The sequence below is a fragment of the Euprymna scolopes genome, chromosome 17 (assembly GCF_053919585.1).
Source record: "Euprymna scolopes isolate OS-2025 chromosome 17, ASM5391958v1, whole genome shotgun sequence".
NCBI classification, from domain to species: domain Eukaryota; kingdom Metazoa; phylum Mollusca; class Cephalopoda; order Sepiida; family Sepiolidae; genus Euprymna; species Euprymna scolopes.
In genome coordinates, this window is record NC_136498.1 from 79,945,594 (window position 1) to 79,971,358 (window position 25,765).

Here is a 25,765-nt window from a genome sequence, read left to right on the forward strand (position 1 = left end):
GTGCTTTCACAAAACACTAAAACCCCATGATTCTTTCTGCAGTAGAAAACCAAATTTAAGCTGAATGGATGTATTTGGTTCAACTTGCTTCACATATATAGATAAAAAGTGTAAATTAAATATTAAAACCAATAGAGGTATATTTCTTGGATACGATAAAAACAGTCCAGCCAATTTAGTATTTTTTCCAGAGAAAAATAAAATAAAAAAAATCCGATGTGTAAAATTCACAGACGCGTTTAATTTTAAAGACGAAACTCCATCATATGAATTGAATATAAAAATATATATTCATTTTTGAGCAGAATGAGCCAAAGGGACTTTCCCATTATAAAAAAAAAAATAGGGGGGGGGGATGTTACAATATTTCATAATGGGGTAGTGATTTAATTGTTGCCCACATCAACAATATTTGGCACAAGGCCGAGAAAGTGGGGATCTAAAGCAAGCTTCCCTAAAGGAGGAGCACTCTTGCAATTGCAAAAATTGCCTGAGTAACCCCGTTGGCATTCCCGGTCGGGGTGCCTCAGGTGACAAGCAAAAAACTTGCCCCACCCGAAAGCCGGGTGACAAAACCTGGGAGGGTGGGCCTTCTGAGTGATATCCAGGCGGTGTATCTCAGTCCGACAGGTGCTGGGCCGGTTCCCGGCCCCTCACCTGTCGGGCTGAGTGTCAAGAACGGATCCTTGCCTTGTACTAATACCCTGTCTCCCTGCAGCCGAAGCTGCTAGGAGACATATCCAATCATTTCATAATGCGGTATAATCCCGCACAGTCAAGAGATTCTATTTATAAATGATGCTGCTAGGAACTGACGAATCGAATTAATTCACATTCTGCTACTAACCAATCAGAAACCAGAATTGCTCCATAAATATTAAACCTTTCTGTAGCAATTTCGCACGTTTTCTTCGTATCAACACGGGAAGAATCTTTTGCTCTATGGATTCCAACTCAAGAACTGTCTACTGCAAACGGTATTGACTATTATGAAGGATCATTATTTTCTGTTTTAATTCTCAAAGAAATTGCTGCAGGATTCATAAAACTAATCCAAAAGTGACTATTTTATATTTGGACACATGGAATTAAAAGGAAATATTTTTGCCAGGAAATTACTGTGCAGTTTTATTTGTTAAGAATATTTAATTACTAATTCACATGCAATTTTCATTTTAAGTTAAAAATGCACCAGTTTTCAAATAATTTTTAAATGAGATTTTTTACAATCTTTTTTCTTGATAACACACTAAACGATGTTGAATTATTTATCTTTTTAACTGTTTATTTTCTTATAATACCAGTACCACACCATTTTTTTTCTTTAGATCGAATAAACTCAAATCTAGCATTATCGAAAAGAGTATAAAAAACAAAGAAATACTATCTTTAGTTTTTTTAAATCGGCCCATTGGAACTGGAGTTATGATCATTCAAAGTATAAAAAAATGCATGGTTCACTGGACATTTTGCCTTTAAGTCAGTCTTATTCAAATGCATATAAGCTTGTGACTGAAAATGGTAGGAAATTTGCACAATTTACAGACTAACCCATCTTTAAAAAAATGTATTTTCAGATCTTTTTAAGATATTATGATAAAATTTTGAACATATCATAATACCATGAAGATTCAGTTGGCATTATTTACAACCATCTCACTTGGTAACTTACAAACTAATTACCATATTTTAGTTTCATTTTAACAGCTTTAAATAAACAGCTAAGAAAAATGGTAAATAAGGCTTTGTCATCATAGGAAGTATTATTCTGATGGATATTATCATTCGCCATTACAATATCATGAAAAATCCAAGACGGCAGCCAGGAAATCCAAGATGGTGACCGAGAAATTCAAAATAGCCACCATAACACGATTCAAAGAAATTATTAACAAAATATGGCTTGTAGCATATCAAATTAAAGGAAATTTTGTACAGATCAGAATTATGTTTTCAAGTTCATTAAACTAATTAGCATAATTAAGTTTCATTTTAATGACTTTAAGTAGAAGCATTATAAAAAATAGTTTAAAAATGGAAGGTAAGGCTTTATCATGCGAAATATTATTCTGATCGGCATTATCATTTGTCATCATTAGACTGTGAAAAATCCAAGATGGCAACCAGGAAATCCAAAATGGCCACCACAACACAATTCAAAGAAATTAACAAAATATGGCTTGTAGCATATCAAATGAAAGGAAATTTTGTAAGATTACAATTATGTTTTCAAGTACATTAAACTAATTAGGATAATTAATTTTCATTTTAACAGCTTCAAGTTACCGTGACAATTATCGGGTGAGTTTCTACCATTTTGTATAATTTTTTATTTTTACATCATTGTTGAGACTTCAAGAGACATCGCGGCCATTTTTTCTTGTTCTCATGTAATGCTTGACACTACTTATTTTTTGAACAGAATAAACATTTACAACAATTTATCAAGGTAGGTAGAAGATTAACTTGCCTTTGGTAACATTTATTTGGTATATATTTGTTTTTTGACCACATTTTCATACCTCTGTGAATTGTAAAACAAACCCAATAAAATGATTCTTTTGCTAACTGAATAAGTTATCTGTGTTTTTTAACTCATTTAAAAGTGTGGTCATTGTCGGTCATTTTTTTTTTCTTTCAAAGAATTTATTTTTTAAAAATATTCTTTTCCTTTCCATAATTAAAACTTATGTTTTATAAATAATATAAAAAATCAAATGAATACTTTATGTTTGTAAGTTAGTTGACGAACGTTTTGTTTTCAAATTTTTTTATGCACGTCTCGGCACACAAAAACTGTCATGTTTAATTATTTTTTATTCCCTAAATTTATAATTAAGTTTTTGCAGTATTTGATTGTCTTCAGACATTATGGTGCTGCTAACTATAACCTACTGATGACCCTTTTTCAGAGGGTCAGTATTCTTGACCCTCCCTATTTCCTCCAAAATTCTATGAATATCTGTGTGATGTTTGTGTGTTTCCTATAGAAAGAAAGGTTAGAAAGTCTACATAAAATCTAAAAGTGAATTCTTATGTAAAATTTATCAGGGAAGACAATGGAAGTGGTCCTGAATCTCTAAGTGCACCCCACTAGATATAACCCCCTTAAAATTCCAAATATATCCATTTTGATGAAATGTATACATTTATAAAATTTTCCAAGGGAAAATAATGGAGGAGGTCCTGAATATCTATGTAGCAACACCACACCATTTTTTTTTCTTTCGAATTCAAATAAACTCAAATCAAGTATGATTGAAAAAGAGCATAAAAACGATGAAATATTATCTATATTTTTTAAAATGTGTCCATTAGAACTAGAGTTATGACTATTCAAAGTATCAAAAAATGCATGGTTCACTGGACATTTTGCTTTTAAGTCAGTCCTATTCAAATGCATATAAGCTTGTGACTGAAAATGGTACGAAATTTGCACAATTTACAGACTAACCCATCTTTAAAAAGCTGTATCTTCAGATCTTTCTAAGATATGATGTAATTTGGAATATATTATTATAGCACCACGAAGGTTGAGATGGCTATATTTACGACCATCTCACTAAGTAACTTGCATTCTAATTAGCATATTTCATTTTCATTTTAATAGCTTTAAGTAAAAACATCATAAAAACAGCTAAGAAAAATGGTAGGTAAGGCTTTATCATCATATGAAGTATTATTCTGACAGACATTATCATGAGAAATCCAAGATGGCCACCACGACACACTTCAAAGAAATTATTAGCAAAATATAGCATATCAAATGAAAGGAAATTTTGTACAGATTACAATTATGTTTTCAAGTACATTAAACTAATTAGCATGATTAAGTTTCATTTTAATGGCTTTAATGATTTCAAGACACATCCCAACCATTTTTGCTTGTTCTTATGTAAAGCTCGACACTACTTGTTTTTTTAACCAAATAGATTTTTTTTTTTAAATCAATTTTCACCCAAACAAGGCACAGTGCCACTTTGAAGTAGAGAGCTACTATCGGGGACATAAGTTGCAGGGGCACTATGAAGGCAGATGAGTAGCAAGATATTTGTTCACATTACACTTGAACTTCTGCATGTCAGTACAGTTGGGAAAGCAGAATCTCGGAAGGGAGTTCCAAAGTCTAGCAGTTCTGAGGAAAAAACTATTGGAGTAGAAGGCTTTCTTACATGTAGGGATCTAGGAAGAGAAGAGTAACTCATCTTGCCTTTGGTAACATTTATTTCTTATATATTTGTTTTTGACCACTGGATTGTAAAACAAACCCAATAAATGTTATCATAGGTAACATAAGTTATTCTTTTACTTAACTGGATAAGTAGTTTGTGTGTTTTAACTCATTTAAAAGCGTTTTTTTTACTTAAATAAAAAAAAAAGTTGTTTTGAGTACATCCGTCTGAATTGAATTAAAATTAAACAATTATTTATACAAATAAATTGTCAATTTTTTCTTTAAATTGAAGATGTTTTTACAAACTTTTTTTTTCCAATGCTAAAATAGTACATTGACCCCAAAACAATAAATATTAATGGGTCATAATAGCAAATAATAACAAAGTTTAAAAAAATTTGACCGTTTCGGTCTCTACCAAATTACTCAGACAATTTCTGGTTAAAACATTTGAAATTTTACATAAAGGGTATTCAGAGATAGGGCAAGCTTTGGTTTGGGTCGAAAATTTGAGTTACCAATATATAAACGTATGTATGTATGTATGTTTGCATGTCTGCCTAAAACTTTTGACAGAGGCGACGGATTTTTACAAAATCATTATCGTTTTGAAGCTCGACCTTTCAGACGACAAATATCGAAAAATTGGCTAAAAACATTAATATCTTCACCTTCAACTGGGCACTTTTCTGGGGGGGGGGGCTTTTTTGCCGATATTTTTTTAAGTCATCCTCTCCTTTCGATTGTCTAGCCTTAATTTAAACTTCCGGTTAGGCGGTGGTCATAACAGCAAAGGCATCAGGTTTTTTTCCTGTTCTTTTCCTCCTTTGCAGTACGGGTTCAAGCCTGCCTTCCGACTACCACTTTTTTTTTTTTTTGCTCAACATACACCTCCAAACACCCGGGCAATGCCGGGAACCCATGCTAGTTAAAAATAAAAATAAAAAATGTATACCTCATTGCTGTTAGTAATTTTGTAAACAAATGGCATTCAAAAAACAATCCAATATCGGCGCTTGCTATCGTTTCTATCAATGCGCACATAAAATGTTCTTAGCCAATTCTTTTCAAATTTTATAACAAAATAAATATATTGGCTATTACATACTGTTTGAACGAAGTTTCCATCTTGATTCATTTTTGTACTAGAAAGCCTCAACTTCAAGATGTTCCAACTTTTGACTAAAAAGTTGCACCTGTTTTTTTTCAAATTTCATGGAAAAGTAACATTACAACTTGAATTTTTCTTTTTAGATAATTGTTATTTTACCAACTTGCATGAAAAGAGCTATGTAAAAGATGCTTACAACCGCTTTAATTATGCAAATACCATCAGTAGTTCAAAAGTTATGAGAATTTTAAGTGCCAAAATTTAGGCTTTCCCATGGACATTTTTCTTTAGAAAAAGTGGGCTAAATTACAGACCTCAACATTTCAAGAAATTCGGTAATTTCGCCACCATTTATTCATTTTTCAAGCTATTCTCATGAAACTTGACACTCTTATGTAAAATTGTGTGCTCTTTCTGATTATGCAGTCAAATTTAATGTATTTCTTTACCATAAGCTATGAATTATAAATTAAGATGTATAAATTTTAATTTTTTTTAAACTGGCGCATGGTATCATACAGTGGGTATCTCTTCATGAACAAAACTAAGTATTATACTGGTATTTAAATATAGCCTTATTGAGAGTAGGCCTTTATCTGCCTCCCCACCAAAGGAGAGCTTAATCTTCCACAATACCAGGAATTCTGATAAACAGCAACTATATATTCACCAACTGATGGTAATTTTCGTCATTTCTATTCTGTTGTTTTACTGAAAATTCAACTATGTAAACAAAGAAATAAAACGGTAATTTTTTTACCTTGTTTCCACCTTAACATTTAAAATGATTACTTTTATAGTATACTGAAAACGAATATCGCATTTAAATTTTCTGCAAATAAGTAGTTTTCCAGATATTAAGCAATGTCATTTCTTATGTTATCGCTGGTGGCCATTTTGGAGCGCGCAACTATGAGAAACTATGCACAAGAAACTATGCGCAAACACGCGTACCAAGATGGCCACCAGCAATAACATAAGAAATGACATTGCTTAATATCTGGAAAACTACTTATTTGCGGAAAATTTAAATGCGATATTTGTTTGCAGCATACCCAAAAACCTTAAAATGTAGTCATTTTAAAGAATAATGTTAAGGTGAAAACAAGGTAAAAATTTATAAAATGCAACGAACCGCCTAATTATTATTATTGTTATTATTTAGATATCCTCAGTTAAAAAAAAAAAGGGTTTTGTTTTACAGATTCGAAAAAATGGTCTTGACAAGGAGTTAAAAATGAAAAATTATACAAAATACTATTAGAAACCCACCCAATAAATGTCACAAGTATTTTGTATATTTTTAAGTCATTGTCAAGATTTCAAAGACATGAGATACCACGTGGTTAGTTTTCTTGCGCTGTGTAACACTAATTGTCGAAATAAACAAACATTTTACATTAAACAAATACACTAAAAACTTATCCAACTAGGTAGAAGAGTAACTTATCTTGCCTTTGGTAATATTTATTTGGTTGCTTATGCTAATTTTACAAATAGTATTTTCAAGTTTCACAATATCTTTATTTAATTGTTAGGTAAAAGTACATAATAGATAACAAAACACCTTTCCCTCCCCATGTTAAGAATGGGTTTCTAAATAACCTTATTATTTAAGCATGGTAGCATAAGTGCACAAGTACCTTTTATTTATTTTTTTTTTTGACCACTAAAAAAAAAAAAAAAAGCACAATTCTACCTTAAGTACAAGTAAGAAGTTATAAATGCCATAACAGAAATACATGTACTTCGTATGTTTTGTTGTTTTTTAACGTTTTTAGTATATTGTGTACAAAAAACGTTAAAAAAAAAAAAAAATTATTATTTGGAAATCAAATTTGAAAAACTTGAAAATAATTTTTTTTAAATTAAACTCAGAATAAAAAAAATGAAACTTTTTTCGTTTTGAAAGCAGAAAAAACAGTTTTCTATTTTTAAGCGAATATAAAACAATTAATAATTATCAAATATCTACATATTATATATGAAAATAATTCTGAAACTATTATCTATATGAAAATGGATGATATATACCGATTTATCTATCAATTTTTAAATATTCTTCGTCAACTTTGCTCAGTCGTAACTTTCCTTCCTATGGTCGTAAAAATATAAAAGTCCAGTAGAGATCGACTTCTTTGTATATACAGCCTGTAAAATTTCAGCCATATCCAATCAAATTTGACCCCTCGCATTTGTATCCAAACGTAACGTATGAAATGTAAACATTGAAAAAACTGTTTCCCTTTTCGTTGTCATTTTTTACCGTTTTTTTCATTTTTAACTTGAAGCATAAAAACACTGAATGCATAAAAGCAAAATAAATTAACATCATTGGAATACTTATTCTATTCTCTTTCCATCAATGTAATTCTTTTAAAAATTGACCCAAAAATAAAAAAGATATGACTTGTTGAAGCACATTAGGTATATAATATGGCCGAATGTCTACGAAAATACAGCATATGCTTGTAATGCTAGATAAAGACAATTCTTTCCTCTTATTGTTTTAAAAATATGAAATGCTATCGACTAGTAGAACTTCCATGTCAGTATTTAAATGAAAAGATCTAAAACGTGTACATCCAAAAAGTCATCTACTGCTCACAGACCCACCATAACAATGTCATTGTTAATAACCGGAATTAAATCACAATTTCTTGGAATATACAATTCACAAAAAAAAAAAATATATATATATTAAAATACTATTTTAAAGAATATTTTATTTTGAATCTAGTCATAAGTTTCATATTGATTGACACAGGAGAAATCTAATTACTGATTTAAAAACTATGACTGTCAGATTAAGTAGCAGAATGCGCCCTGTCCAGCGGTAAACACTTTGTCGTTTGGTATTACTATTCTGTGTCCACATTTTGAAGTGACTCATAAGGATAGAACTGTTAAAACTTCCAATACGTATGTGTGATTTTTATGAAATTTAAACCATAATTTAAAGTTTCCCAACATTTCAGTTTCTTGTGACTATATTAGAAACGAAATGAGAGGAAGGGGTGGAGCAGTAAAAATAAAGAAAGTAGTATGGTGTTATGTGCATAGTTAAAAAGTATGTAGTGATCCTCATTCAATCCTGAGCAATGCGTTGGGTCTTCCTGCTAGTATAGATATAAACATAAAAAAAAAAAAAAAAAAAAAATCGATATTATCTCCAGAGAGCTCCACCATATAAATGAAAACAAAACTTTCACCCAGGAGTTGGTTGTATCAACATGTGTGGATTAGCAGGTTTTACTGAAGTACTTACTAAAGGGATCTTTAGGGCTATATATATTTTTTTTTGTAGGGAAGTTTCACCATTATCCCACAGAGTGCCTGGTATTCCCAAATGGTCACCCATCTGATACTAACCAGGGGCAATGTCACTTAACTTTGAACCGGTGTGTCAACATAATTATGAATAAATAACTGATTTCAAATCTAGCAGTATATTTTTAGAGTAAGTGTTATCTTTTAAAGTGTATCCATATTTTGTATAGATATATTTTTCTCTTCATGAATTATTTTGTTCCACTTTATACAATACAGAATTTGTTGTTGCAAAACACAAGTATCCTTCAATAAAGCAATGTTTACACTAAAAAACGATACCAACTCTAGCTCACCAGTTATTTGGTTTAAAATATTTTTACAAAATTTAGTGTATGTTTAAAATAAGCTACTTTAAGAATAATTTTATCATCTAACTACAATATCTCCACAACGAAGTTGAATAGATTCTGGAAGTGAAGAATTTGTGCCTACTATATTTTTTTGCTTTTGTTTAGTAGAGGATTCTGTGTTTGTTACTTGATGCAGTCAGAGCTTTTCATTCTTAGCCAATATATATATATATATATATATATATATACACACACACACACACACACACACACACACATACTAGCAGGCAGCCTGATATTGCCAGATGGTAAAATATGCTTGACTATGATAATGCAGATTATCATATAATATGCTTAAATATGAAAATGCAGATTTCGTATTTATTATTATATTGGACCCAATATATAGTAATGATTTTAAAAGTTTTTAAAAAATGACTTGTGTGCTATTACTGAGAATGATAACCAAAACACTTGGCTTACAATTTACTTTTTCTTTTGACATTAATGTCTGAGCTATGAAGACATTTGCTGCAAGGCTACAAATTAAAACATGAACCAATATTCGTAATGTTGTTGTTCGACCATCACCTGGCAAACTCCATTTTTTTTAAATTTTCAGTTTTGCACAGATTTTCTCTGGCTAAAACACAATTATAAAATTTTGCATGTCTTCGAATACCCTATATATTAAGTTTTGTGTCTGTAGATCAAAAACTGACAGAGAAGTTTGGTAGGCAAAATTTTTTAAACAAATATTTAGACACATACATAAATATATATAGAAAGAAGTTTGTGCTTACTATAACCTTTTTATGCAAATATTATGCAAGTATAAATCATGTAGAATATCTGCAGGAATATAATTACGCATAATAGTTAACTGAAGATGTTCATCCCAAAAGGAAACCAAAAAACTAATAGGAAACTAATTAAAATGGATGTTTAAAAGAATATGCGAATTAGCTAGATCTTTTGCAGATAAATGCAATTCGACGACCCATATATACTTTATGTATGAAAACCAAACAGAGGAGATATAACATACGAGAAGTATTTGGAATCAAGTTTCCCTTTGCTGTTATTTCAGATCATTTGAAACCATAGCAGCAAGTTTTAGTCTCCCCTCCATCAAAGCCAAAGGTTTTGGGGAAATATCAAGTATTTTGTAATTCATATGCAAAACTAAGAAAACAAATGACTATGATTGAAACATTTTATGGCTGTAAAAAAGTGCCAAAAATAGGTTCTAGATGATCCCCTTAATGTGCGACCTTAAGATCAAATATCACATAGCTCACTACACAATTCAGGTCATTACCTTTTCACCAAGCCTTCATTTATTAAATTCTGATCAATAGTCGTCGAGATTTGGAACTTATAAAATTGCCAAAAAAGGTGGTACATCTATATATATATATATATATATATATCTATATATATAGATATATATAGATATAGATAGATATATAGATATATATATATAGATATATTGGTAGCCAAGTCGAATATTGAAATGTTCATATCTTTGGTCTATGAGACGAAACTTCATGAAAATTTGCAAGCTTTTTGAAGATCATAATACTATTCTATAGTTAAAATTTTATGACAATTGGTAAAAAGGGACCTTTATTTTCAAAGCAATAAAATATACCCAAATTTGCCTACATTTGTATATATAGTGTCTTGCAGGCCAACTTTCCCTGAGGCCTTGCCAGGCCACTAATATATATAAAATTGTATATTTGTAAGGAGTGTACACGGATCGACCTTCTTCATGTATTATCAAGACTCCAAATAGACTTAGTAGTCAAAAAGCAAAACATATTCCTCCCAAAATTCTAATAAAGTAGCAAAAAAATATTTCCATCCCAAACAAAGACAAATACATTATAAAATTAATCCAGAAGACTGGAGAACTCATCAGAAGAATGAGGTGGAAAGCCAAAAAATTTCTTTGCAACAAAGACGACATTGCATCTAGGGAAACGTGGATTTAAGAACCTCAAAACAGCTTCTGTGCTTGAACTGATGAACAATCTATTTAACATTGTGAACAGTTTGAAATTGTACAGAAATACCACAGACTTCTAGAGACAGCTAAAAAAATATTTAAAGATATCAGACACTTGGATAAATTGTTTATTAAGGCGGATAAAACAAGAATTTTTTACAGGATGGATAAAGACAATTACAACAAATTGATGAATGAAAATGTAACAAAAAACTACCAAAAAGCAAAGCTCCAAAACATTGAGAAAATAAACATAGAAAGTATGAATATAGCAGATAAATTACGGATTAGTAACCGGGTATATTCAGGGTTAAAACCAAAAGATACTTACCAACTGGATCATAAACCAGACTTCTTAAACAAGCCTACAACAAGATTGATCAACCTAATTGGGCCAGAAATTGGTAAAAAATCAGTAAAACTATACTAGAAAGGATTAATAAAGCCATCAAAGCTGTTTCTAAACCAGTGGATAAATACCACCAGAATAAGAAACTGGTTCAATGAAATTGAAGATAAGGACTCACTGTGCCTTTATTCAATTTGACAGTGGATTATTTCCCTTCTATAGAAGGGGATCTTTTTCACAAAGCTTTGGATTTTTCTACACTGCATACAGATATTACCAGTGCTAAGAAGGACAAACTCTACAAGTGCAGTAAAACAGTGTTGATTTGTAAAAAAGAGCAATGAATGAACAAAAGATTCTACAAACACATTTGATGTTGATATAGTTCATGTTCATTTTATATAAACTAACCAAATCAGGAGTAATTAACATTAAGGATATAAGATTATATAGCGATGATGACCTAACTATATTGTGAAATACCACCAACTCTACGGCTGAAAAGATTAAAAAAAAAAAAAAAAAAAGACATACACAAAATTATGAAAAAATTAGGTTTAAAGTTGATATATCAGCAGAAATTAAATTTAGTAACTTTTTAGACGTTATATTTAACCTAAATAATGACATTTATTAGCCATTCATGAAAGCAAACTACAACCCATTACACATAAACTCTAAATCAAGCCATTCTGATTCTATTATTAAACATATCCCAATTTCTATCAGCAATAGAATTAGCAATAATTCCTCCACTGGGAAAATTTTCAACAATAATAGCCACACATACAACAATGCCTTAAAATATAGTAGTTATGGAAAAAAAAATTGCGTATTACAATAGTAATAACAGAAGAAAAAATAGAAGCCAAAGAATAATCTGGTATATGCCCCCATTCATTCTGCTCGTACAAAAAAAAAATCGGCCATTTATTCCTTAATTTTTTTAACTAGTACTTCTTGATAAATAACACACTACATAATTTTTTTATCAAAAACACTGTGAAACTTAACTAACAAACAATCTGGGAAAAGAAATTAAGAGCCATAGTATGAAAATATTAAATCACAATAGAACTATTAATACACAAAATAGCAATAATAACAGAAAAGAGTGTAACTGTAGAAATAAGAATGAATGCTCATTACAAGGAAAATGTTTAGCTAAAAGTGCAGTCTATATAAGTACTGTTTTCCAAGAAAAAAAAAAACCCTGATTACATAGGCAGGACTTCAACTACATTTAAAGCAAGATATATAGACAATAAAATATCATTTACTAACCCAGATAGGTGTGTAGGAACCTCACTATCCAATCATGTACTATCCCTAAAGAGAAAAAAACAAAACCTAGTACCCATAGTAAGATGGAGCATCCTAAAGATAGCTGCAACCCCAACACTGCACAACCCCATTTGTCTTCTTTACCTTAATAAGAAAGTAGCTATAATTACATTCCTAAACAAAGATAAATTACTTAACCAAAGAGATGAAATAGGTATTTACTGTAGGCATTTCAAATGTTTCACTCTTGATAAATTTGGAAATAACCTGGTGAACCCACCAAAATATCCCAGTAACAACTAATAATCTTCCTAGGAAATAATGCCATCCCTGGATATAGTTCCAGAAAGAATTATCTAAACCCCTAAATAGTGCTAGTAATAATAAAGGATAGGTACAATTATGATAATTAAAGATATAACAAACATTAAAATAACAGTGGCCAAGCTTACAAATAATACATATCTCAGATCCTAATAATAACTCTAGCATTAACAAATATAAGGATATGTAATTGAACTGTTAAGCACTTTGAATATTTGATTTAGTGTGTGTGATCGTAACAATATCCGTTACATGAAATGTCTTTCTTATAGTTATACCTTGGCAATGCGATAACATGTTTAGATATATATATCTACTGTAGATGAATTTACGTGCTTGTGTATTTGTGGATATATGTATTTGGTTGTATGTATGTATATGTATGCCTGTATACAATTTTGCGTATGTATGTATGTATGTATGTATGTATGTATGTATGTATGTATGTGGGTCTACGTTTTTACAACTATGTGACTGTATATGTGTAGGTGTGTGTATGGAGATATCTGTATCGAGTCATATCTACTTGCGCATTGTGTATTACTTACGTATATGTGTGGGTGCGTGTATGTATGCCAATGTTCTACTTGTTTAATGTGTATCAATACAGTTGACTCTCTGCTTTTCTCCAGATATCCTCGTGTCGGTTGTGATTATCTCAATTTTTTGTCACTTTAACATTGCACTGGCAAACATCTTTTTGCAGTTGTGCACGTAGTTGGGACATTTTGCATGGTTGGCTATGCACATATGCCTTAGGAGTATGCATGTGTGTATATGCACAAATTAGAAATGTTTGGGAAATTCTATTTCAGTTCTTTATACTAAACTAATTATTTTCATAGATACAGACTGCACCTTTTCCCCATAGAAGATTGTAAGTTAGTCCTGAGTTGGCCCTAAAACATTTTTAAAATGAGCTGTGAGGTATGAGGATATGTATTTACTTATATGAACTATTTATATATGTATAAATAAGTAATGCGTAAATAAAGGCACGTATGTAAGTGTTGAAATATATTTTTTTTTTATGTGTAGGTATATGTGTGCATGTACATATTTATGTATAATTTTTCTGCGTTAAATCTATGTGTGTGTGTATATATATATATATATATATATATATATATATTAGGTATCCCAAACTAGCCTAGTTTAGGATACGAAAACTGATAAATAAAGTTAAATTTCCCGTAACTTTAATTTGCGATATCTCATATATTTTTTGGGTTATTTTGATAAAGTTTTGATTTAAATAAAATTTAATCTTTTTGCTTTATAGATATATAATTCTTTTTCTTGTGTCTTTAATAGTTTTTTATCCATGTTACTTCAAGTTATGCCACTAATTTTGGTGAACGCGGCTTTATTTTTTTATTTTTTTTTAAATTTTTTTTTTTTTACACAAAAAAAATGTTGGTGTTTTTCAAATTTGGTGCACGCGATATTGTGAGTCTCTAGGTATAAAAAAATAGTACCATTTTACAGAAAAAAAGATCACTTATCAATATGGTGAGCTTAAAAAAGGGTTTTAAGTTGTTTTTCACAAAAAAAATCCAACTTGAAAACTTCAGTGAAAGAAATATGAAAGAAATTAAATTAAAAAAATTTAAGATTAAAGAGGAGATATTTCTCTCAAAAACGGTGTGAATTTCGGAAACGACAGGTGCACAAAAAAAAAAAAAAATGGTGTTTCCATTTTCAGCGATAAACTGTAGAAGTACCCCCGAGACCTAGATGTTCTATCAGGTGTTTTGATAAACTTGAACTGATATATCTCAAGGTTGTGTTAGGTGTCAAAATCAACACCAGTGGAAATAAAGTTCAACTGGAAGCTGCTTTCTCTGACTACTTGAGAGGAAATCAAGTTAATTCATTTCCACTCCCAAAGCAACAAAAAAAGTCCCTTCGTGAATCTGCTGAACATTCAGATAACTCCTGCAGTTGTGATGAAGAACCATCTCAGGATATCTTCAGTTATGAGCATCAAGGACAATGGGTTGCTGCCTACTATGACACCAACTTTTACATTGGCCAAGTCATTGAGGTTTTATCTGCATCCAGCACTGTAATAAAATTTTTATCGCAAACCAAAGATAGAAAAGATTTTTTTCGATGGCCTTTATCAGATGACATTGCACAAGTAGAGTTAGCATTTGTTTTATAGATGGGCTTTTGAGGTAATGCCAGTTTCAAGTGATGGTAGGATTTGGAGTGTTCTCGATATATCTACCATAGCAGAAGCTTATAAAAGAATTGAGAGTGAAAATCTATTAGGAAAGGAATTGTAGTAAGACCTCTGCCTATAAAATATCTTGTTTACTCGTCTTTTAAGTTGAAAGTTTTTCAATGCTTGAAAAAAAAAAAAAAAAAAAAAAAAACAGACTTCTGATTTTTTGTATAACAATTTTCTAAATCTTATTGTTGTCGGTTCTTTTTTTTGGCAAGTTTAAATTCCCCAAAGTAAAAATATTTCTGTGGCAAAAAGTTTTGTTATTAGAAACAAGGCAAACATCTTTTTTTAATTCCTCACCCAAAAATTAGTAAAGTTGCAAAGTTTTAAGCTTCTACCTCCAATGGTTACATTTTTATAGCAATTTCAGTAACGTATACTTTTGACTCATTTTTTTAATGCTTTTTTGCCCTTTTTACCAAATTATCTGTTCGACTGCTTTTACATGGTCCACAATTGAGTGGTTTTATCAATTTATAATTAAAAGAAAAAATTATCTTGATCTCTAATGTGTTATGAATCATACCAAGAAGATTAAATACATTAGCTATTGAAATGAAATTGATATGAACAGTCAAAGTTGCATTTCCGTGTGATATCAGAATCCTGAGGTGAATAAGAACACAGATTAATTAATCGTGTGGTATCAAGTCTTAAAGAACATTTTTTTTTTTGGAGGTAATATTATAAAAGACAATTCCAGCCAAAAAGAGAAAAGCCCAATATAATTGACAGAGCAAATGGAAGTTATAGTTTTTTGTTGAAATTTCTCTTTCTGAGCCTACATCAAAAATTCATGGGTTAGGGAAAAAATCTGAACTGTATTCTTTATTCAAGCAATAAATTTCTACTCTGAAAATTTGTTTTTCTGAATAAAATTTAAACAAAAAAAAACTAAATATATATGTATATATATGTATATATATATATATTAGTGGTAGGACGATTCCAATATTTTTCCTAATTCCAATACAATTACTGATTTCATACTAAATTCCAGATTCCGATTCTTTATAAATCGCTAAATATTTAAAGTGTTATTTTGTCCCGATTACCATAAAAACACATCTTAAATGTGTTTTTAATTTTCTCAAATGTAAAAACTAGTGGTGGGACGATTAATCGGAATCGGAATCGTTAATCGTAAGAATCGTGTATTTTGGGAGGTATCGGAATCGGAATCGCATCGTTAAAAAATACCTTAATTTTCCGATTCCTTCATTACGATTCTTTTAATCTGATGTTGAAAAAAAGGAAAAAATGTCCTGATATTTCTAACCGCAAGAGAGAAATGTAGCATGCTATAAAAAGAAACCAAAGAAATTCATTACTAACAGGGCAATGCTTAGTGCCCCCTCCCTTACAAGATTCATTCATTCAGATCTATTGTAATCAAAACTACAAAAGAGTTAACTTGAAAAGAAGTATGCAGGGCTCTATATTGCGAGTAAAAATTAAAAAAAATACGCTTATCTTTTTGGTGACTGTTTTTTTTTTACTAACAAATCTTCTAATACTGAATGAAAATGCTTTTTCAACTTATATTTTCTTAAAATAAAACGAGCAAAGTCAAATTATTTAAACAGTAAAAGGTTTAATAGAACAATATACTTTTTTTTCTTTTTTTCAAAGAAGGCTTTTGAAAGAAATATCTCTAAAATGAAATTGATCACGTATTATTTCGCAAAATTTTGAAATTTGGACCAAATGAAAATTCGTTGAATTTCTTGAAATCTTTTTTTAACTCTTTGGTCCACGACTTAGCAAAATTACCAACTAGTCACTCAGAGCAGTTTTATTAGTGAGGGTCGAAATCGCAGTGTCTTTTTTTTTTTTTTGCCTAAGTCACCATCTAGGTGTCACCAATTTTTTTAACCCTCCTACACTTCAAAGAGTAAATTCAATATATACAACTAAAAAAAAAAAATTTTAAATGCTGATTCTATTTCATGAAAAATTCTTTTAACTAGAAATTAAAAGATAGATGACTGACAGCAACAGGAGCACTGGTTAACTACTGAACCACGTGGAAAGGTGTGGGGGGGGGGGAGAGGAAAAAAGGAAATTAAATGATGATAATAAATTATGATAATCGTCTTTGAAAGGCACTAAACTCCTAAAATTTACTTCTTTAAAATTTAAGGCGGCATTCCCCGGCGATTTTAAAGAACTCTCTCTCAAAAAAAAAAAAAAAATAAAAAATAATTTAATTTTTAAGGTTTGGGATAACCGAATTCCTGTATGAAGACTGGATCTACTTTATTGGACGTTAATTTGTGAGATAAGTAATTTTTCAATGTTTAATATGTTTTTAAAGTTTCAATTATCAATTAAATTTTTTTGCGTTTTATTTTCAATTTATTTAAAAAAACAGGGTTTAAAATGTATTTTTCAAGGTAACAAGCTTCGAAAGAAGTCTAAAAAAAAATCACTTAAGTTTTAATTTCGACAACCCTGAGAATTTAATTATTAAAAAAATATTGAAATGTGACATTTTTTTTTTAACATTTCTATTAGTTCAATTAATTTTCTTTCAATAATTCATTTCACTCAACAAACTTCACCATGTTTTGTTTTGTTTTTCTTTTATCTTTTTCTGTAATTTTGGTAATTATTTTTGCTCAATTTTATCTAGTATTTCATTTGTTTTTATAGTGGTATCGTTTTTATATGTGTTCCTTTGATATACCCTATTTCAAAATTAGTTTGGCTAAACTTATTCTTCACGTTAGAAACAACGTGTAAAAGCAATGAAAAAGTAAGAAAAAACAATAGGTGTTAACTACACTTTGTGAATTATGCACGTTCATTTATAAATTATTAAATTAAATATTTATCTTTTTTTATATTTAATTAGTATATATTTTCTTTCTCTTCCGCAATATTTTTTTTATTTAATTCATTAAATCTGTTAATTATGAGGACCAAAATAATGAATTGTGTTAATTTATTCTCTAATTTTCTTGTTTTTGTTCTGTTATATAAATTCTATTTTATTTGTTTTTGCTCTGAAGGATTAATTCTATTTTCTTTGTTTTTTTTTCTGTATTCCAATTAAGTAAAATAAATTTTCTCTAAAATAAATTTTGCTAATTTTTCCGTTTAGTTTACTATATAATAATTTTATTTAAACCAAAACACGACTGTGTAGGCATAAAATATCTCTTCCAAAGTTAGAGAACATATTTGGGAACTACCCGACCATAAGCATAAAACTACCTGGTATATTTCAAAACAATAATTCCCTAGGAATCGGAATCGGAATCGTACTTGGTATCGGAATCGTTAATCAATATTTTCCTGGAATCGGAATCGGAATCGTATAAAAATTAGAAATCGTCCCAACACTAGTAAAAACCGACTTGTGATGGGGTGATCTAGAGATTTTAGTTTTACTGGAAGTTTAAATGAATAAATATTTATTATTTTATTATTAATACAAGCAGTGGACGATAAACCAAAATCAAATAAAAAAAGATAATTTAAGGAATTAGTTTTGGCATCAGAAAATAGGCTCAAAATTCCCCCCCCCCCCGATTCCAATACCCCCAAAAATTCTGATTTTTCTGATTCCCGATTCCGATTAATTGTCCCAACACGAATATATATATTTTGTTCATTTCATTGTATGCTGTCTGATTGATTTCCCCACTGATAAATAAATACTTCTTTACTTTTTATTATCATCTATGTTTTCTCAGTGACTAAAACAAAAAATGTGAGTCTAAAATTACTCTTTAGCCGGTCAGTAGGATGCTGATGTCTAGAAAAGAAGGGGGAGTGCACAACTAAATTAAGCAAACCTTAGTTGTATACAGTTGACCATGGGAGAGTGACAGCATTTAATTAGCAAAGGAGATGGAAAGGAGATTGTTCTCCATTGACTCTTCATTGGAATTTTGAGAGGGGTTTGTTTTGCTTTTTGACGACCAAGTACATCTGGAGTCTTGATGATACATAAAGAATGTAGAAACATTAGTTGATCCGTGTAAACTTCTGACTGTTTGTATAATTATATTGAGTACTTTTGAAGAAATATTGGTTTTTAGTTTATGTTAGTAATATATCTGAACTCAATCAATATATACACTGCTGATCAAAAATTTAAGACCACTTAAAATTTTTTAAAAAGAAACCTTTTTTAAGGATAGATTTTAAATTATTCCGACTTAAGGTTACTAATATTATAATCTAAAAGGTTATGGAAACAAAAAGGTACATTCCAAAAATTTTATTTAAAAATTTGCATTTTTATTAAATTAGGAGTTTTACATATGATCAAAATTATAAGACCAAGGGTATAAATTGTTAAATTTATGATAATTCTAATGTTTTTAGTTCAGCTAGAGATTAGCAATCACTGTGTAAAGGTGTTACCATGCCTAAAGCAAGAAAACTAATTGAAGTTGAGTACTCGAATTCTAGGATTCCATAAGCAATGTTTGTCACAGCGAGCGATAGCAGCTAAAGTAAATCGCAGTAAAACTGCAATTTTCAACTTTCTAAAAGCACACTGAGAGTTATGGAAAAGCACAATCCTTTGGTAGCCCCCCCCCCCAAAAAAAAAATTTCTCCTGCATTGAGTTGGAGAATCAGACGGATTGTTATGAATGACAGAGGACCTTCTAGTCAAATTAAGGCAGTTACAGATGCTGATTGCAGTCCAATAACCATCAAACGACACTTACAACAAAAAGGCATGGTAAATAAAAGGCGTAAACAAATTCCTTGATTGCTTCCACATCACAAAGTGGATCGCTTAAGATTTGGTCGTGAATACCAAAGCTGGGACACTGAGAAGTGAAAGAAAGTCCCGTTTTCTGATGAGAAAAAATTCAATTTTGATGGTCCTAATGGCTTCCAGCAATATTGGTATGACAAAAACATGCCCCTTGAAATTTTTTCCACACGTCATAGTGAAGGAGGGTCCATAATGGTATGGGGTGCCTTTTCTTACAGAGGGACAATGGAGCTCCAGGTGGTGCAGGGTCATCAGACAGCAGCTTGTTATGTTAGCATGCTACAAAAAGCATCTTTGATGATAGAGGGCCATCATTTGTGTGGGGATAGATGGTTATTCCAACAGAATAATGCTGCAATCCAGATTGCAAGACGGACCTCGAGCTTTCTACAAGAAAATGGAGTCCATTTCTTGAGACATCCTGCATACTCACCGGACTTGAACCCAATTGAAAATGTTTGGGGATGGATGACAAGAGAAGTTTATCGAAATGGCAAACTATATTCAACAAAAAAATGAACTTTGTCAAACCATCTTCGGAAACTGGAGCAGGATCCCCTGCACCTGAATGGAAACCTTTATTTCTAGCATGCCCCAAAGAATTTTTTAAGTCATCAAAAGCTGTGGATGTAGAACTCATTATTAAGTTTTATTGTTGAATGTTTTCATACACTTTTCATACATTTTTTGTACAATTTAATAGAATTTTTGTCTCTGGTCTTATAATTCTGATCATGTGTAAAAAGCCTAATTTAATAAAAATGTAAATTTTAAAAATAAATCTTTAGAATGTAGCTTTTTGTTTCCATAACCTTTTTGATTGTAGTATTGGTAACCTTAAGTCTGAAGAGTTTAAAATCTACTCTTAAAAAAAAAGATTTTTAAGTGGTCTTAAATTTTTCATCAGCAGTGTGTGTGTATACATATATATATATCAGGACTCTACAGACAAATTTATCTTTAGTTGACCTTTGACAGCTAAATTTTCGTTTACTAGCCAAATAGAAAAGTTACTAGCCCAAACCACATGATTTTTAGAATATGACATCTTCATTCTGTGACGAGTATGTACATAATAAAGATCTTTCTGTGTTTTTTTTATTAATAAATGTGATTCTAAATATACAACAAATTTCATGTTGATACTTGAAGGTACAAACATTCCAATTTCTTCAGATATTTTTTTTAAACAGCCTTCGTTAAAAAAAAAAAAAAGTATATTATTCTATTAAACTTTTATTGTTGAAATAATTTAACTTTGTTCGTTTTATAAAAAAAAAAATTGAAAAGATATTTTTCCCTCAGTAGTGAGCTTTGGAAGATTTGTCAGGGAAAGAAATACAATCGTCAAAAGATAAGCGTTTCATTATTTTTAGTCGCCACTTTGAAAAATCAAATGCAACTGTTCCACCCGCAATGTAGAGCCCTGTATATATACATATAAGAAAATATGCTTATTCAATTATATTTCACCTTTTATTTTTACGAATCCTTTAATTTATGAAACTCGATATAACTACAGAGCATATACAAATACATGACAAAAAATCTATATTCCAAATTTCAAGATGTTGCTCATCTTACCGTTTATTTCTTTAAGTATGTCGAAGTGTTCAATTATTAACACTTGTTTTGTGGAGCAGGATCATTCATGTAATTATGTCAATTTTTAAATTTATTCCACACTTACTCATCAGAAAAAAAGGAACTTATCAACTTTAAAAGAAAATAAAGGATTATAGACATGATTACAAAATCCAAACATCAGAAGAGAAGTTGCATAAATAGAAGAAAACAATTGCAACTTCTCTTCTGATTTTCAGATTTTGTAATTACATGAATGATTCTGCACTACAAAACAGGGGTTGTCAAGAATCGAACATTTCAACATACTTAAAGAAATAAATGGTAAGATGGACAACATTTTGAAATTTGGAATATAGACTAGATGATGAGGATGCTATTACTAACACTATAAGACAACTCAAAACAATTTTTTTTTTCGGGTATCATGATTTTAAATTGCTAGCTACCACAAGAGAAAACAACATACAATTATACTTTTAATGAGTAAAAACAGTAAAAAGATTGTTTTATTAAACAGTGAATATCTGACGAAATTTCTTTTTTCAAAATTTTCAATACTTGTCATGTTGAAATATTTTTTTAACACAACAAAAAACAGGTGGTCAAAAGTATTTTGGACATGCCAAACTATTAAAAGTGGCATCTCTTCTGGTTAGTTTCCAAATTTCACGACAATATTTTTAATACAAACGCGGTACGAGCATTTACAAATCGGAGGGAAGGGAGGTCTTTACCGTAAATGCTGTTTTATGATGTTCACATTTTTACCACTTTATTTGCTTAAAACTTTAAAAATATATAATGTACATTATTATTTATTAATTCATTTGAAAGTATATTCATTTCAGAACAAAACGGCGGTATTTTGATGACTTAAAGTCTTTGGTTTTTAAAATATGACGATTTTAGCAGAACACCCTTGAAATCTGTAATTATCCAAGGCGTTTTATCGTCCATGTGTATTGCTAGATATATACATTTTTGCTCATTAGCTTTGCTTTTCAGTGAAACTGGTTCTCCAAAACCCCATTCTTTTAATCATTTTCTCAACCAAACAAAAAAAAGACTATTTTCATGCATTGTTATTTTTAAAAAATTTTTTCCTGAATAGTTTTATGTTTTCCATAAGAGCTAGACGGGCTGGATTAAAAACTTTGACGGGTCGGATTTAGCCTGGAGTCAATCATTAGAGACCCCTGTTCTAATCAACAAGTTCTGCTCATTTCAATTATTTTTACATTTTTATAAACAACTCCAATCAGTTTAAACTATGAAAGTCAAAATTATGTGAAAGACACTGAGTGCATATGTGCTGTGAAGGAAACAGGAAGTCATTCGGGTTCTAGAATTCTACATTAAAAAACAAAAATAAAGAAAAATCTGTGCACTGTACATACCCATGGTAAAACGAAAATCTACTCCACAAATCACATAAATTAATCAAGAAGTTTTATTTTTAAATATGAAAATTAAATATTATGATAATCCCAGAAGTGACTGACACTCATCCGCCATTTTGAAAAAATGTCGAGAAACAAAGGGAGATAACTCAGCAATAATTCATACTAACTAGATTTATAATATAATGGCTACGAATTCTCATTAATCACTTAAAAATGATTTTCTTTATAAAAAAAAAACTTGATCAATTTACATGATTTTTGGAATATAATATTTTCACTTCGTCATGGGTGTACATACAACAATACAGACTTTTCTTAATTTTTGTTTTTTTAATATAGAGGGAATTTGATAAAACAAAAGACGTCTGACTCCTTTACTTATTATGAATCATTTGAACTCTTGGTCTTTAGAGCAAAAATTAACATTTTCAGAGAGAACTGTTATTGGCGAGAACAAGAAGGCAAAGGAAGGCAAAATGAAAAAACAGAAAAGGAGAAAGAAAGATAAAGCAAACGACGGGAAGAAAAATAAAACCCAGTCTAATAGCGACGGAAAATAATGAGGTAAAACTAGTGGTTTGGCAGAAATCGGATTTTTTTTTTTTTATTAAAAAAAAATAAACAAATAAAACGGATTTCAAACAAAATTCGAAGAACTATGCGAGATTCTAATGATTTAAGCAGAGTTCCTCTTTTTCTGGATAAAACAAAAAGTGAAATTCTGCTAAAAAGTAGAGAACTCACATACCTTTTGGATAATTCTCTGATCTTCGATTAAAAAAAATGAACAGATTGGTTTATTTACAAAATTGTAGTTTCAAATGCCTACGGTAGATTTAAGGGGAGAGACATGATCTCCTCCTCCTGAATCTGTGACCCCTAAGAGAGTTGTTATTAATTTATGTGTGTGTGTGTATTTAATATATACAAACCAGACACCTGCAATGCAGGTGACCTGCATATACACTGTATTATTGTATTTAGCAAGGAGTGCACAATTTCCACATGTTGCAATGTTAGTGTTGTCTTTTGTATGTTGTTCTTTGTTATTTATATTATGATTGTAAAGAATAATTATATTAGAAAGTTGGACGGAAGATAAGTCGTCGCACCCGCTAACATTTGTATATTTTTGTATTTGAAAATGATTAAAGGCGTTTTATTTTTTATTATTAAAAGTGGTTTTAAATTTGAAAACGGAACAACCTAGAGTTATGGGCCTTGATTTCCAATTTGAAACTTGGCTTTGTTGCAAAGGGGTAAATCCGTGTAGTCGGCCGGAGAATGACACTGGCTACAACGTTGCACACTCGGGTTCGCACAGCAAATAAATTCAACCTAACTTGCAAAAGAAGATAGTTAAATTTAAATAAGCAAAAAAATAAAATTCCTAAATATTTTTATAATTAAAGCATCACATTAATAAATACAATTATTTTTTATCGATAATTTATAAAATTTAATTTTTTTTTTTCAATTTTACTTTTTTTTTTTTTTTTACATTTTTTTTTTTAATGATTGCTGGTGGCTGCGGCCACCCACCAATAAAAATAAACAAGCAGGCATCAGTTATCTTCTAGCCATATTAGCAGACAGTGAGGAGGTTTTGTGTTTTGTTTTGTTAATTAATAGTAATAATTGTAAACGAATTAGACGATTTTATGTTTTAAGAAACGAAAGTTTCAATTTTAAAAGCAATAAAAAAAATGTTCTATATAGTAGCCGCTGCATTTTTGAATGCGACAATATTCCCGATTTCGAAAAAGCAACCAGCTTTTCCAAATCAACAAATATCCCATTAACTCGACTATATTTCATTAAATGTGCGATAAATTAGGCCAGAAAGGTTTTTCTTCAATTTTTTATTACTTATATAAAATTTATTTAAACAGAAAAAAATATTTTTATCAACAACGCCAATAAGAGTGTCTTTTTAATTCCTGATGTAGTGGCAGTAGCAATAAGTCTAGCGAATGGCGTGACAAAAAAAAAAATAATGATCATTTTAATTATTTCATCCAGTTTTCAACATAATAATCAGATTTTTTTTTAACTATTACACTTTTAAACTGAATTAAAAAAATGTTTTAAATAAATGCAGCGCTTTGATATCCGAATATAATCTATTTAAAAGAAATAAAATCCTATAAGATTTGAAAGCCTTCTTTATGGCTCAACTGAACACTCACAGACCAGACATTGACAACAGTGCAAGATCTTCAGATAATGGTATATTTGTACCATTTCCAAGTACTTACTTGCTTTGGTATCCTCAAGAGATTCTTGTAAATCTTCAAATGATATATCTGGCAATAACAATTTATCTCCAAAGTTATTAATGAAGGAACAAATTACGGCAAAGTTTGGATCATTAAGGCAGCAACCGTCAGTTGTGCTCGCCATGTTGATATGCTAATCAAGGCTTGGAGAGTGATTTCAAAGAAACTCGTTTAATATTATACTTTCTCTGATACTAACTATTATACCTAACTTATACGTTTAAATGATTAACTTCAAGTTTTACTTAATTTAAAGGATTTACAAAACTCATAACTTTAACTTTAATTACGAAACTGTTAACAAAAGAAAATATACTGAAATTAGTATGTTTGCCCTTTATAAGTATGGATGCTCATAACGGTCTGAATTAAATTTTCAGAGAAACTCTGAAAGAAATTTAGAAAATGGCTCCAATTTCTGTACTTTAAATAAATTAAAATTTATTGACATAAAAAATTATCAAAAATTTATTTTCTGAGACAATAACTTTTTAAACAATTTTGCTCATTAAAAGGTATAAAATAGGAAATAATTGTTTTAAAAGTTACAAAAAAAAAAATTATGTAAAAATATCGTTTCTTGTAACACTACAGGTAATGATATAATAACCATGATAGTGACCATAAAAGTTGAATTAAAGAA

General features: G+C 30.1%; 1 protein-coding gene across 1 annotated transcript in view; it reads right to left on the minus strand.

Annotated features, from left to right (window-relative positions):
* Nucleotides 1-25,482, minus strand: part of LOC145296825 (uncharacterized) — a 100,188-nt gene extending 74,706 nt beyond the window's left edge. The window contains exon 1 of the mRNA XM_080142931.1: nucleotides 25,102-25,482. Coding sequence (XP_079999057.1) covers nucleotides 25,102-25,246 — 145 coding nt within the window. The 5' untranslated portion in view covers nucleotides 25,247-25,482. The remainder of the gene's footprint in view (nucleotides 1-25,101) is intronic.
* Between the last annotated feature and the right edge of the window lie 283 nt (nucleotides 25,483-25,765).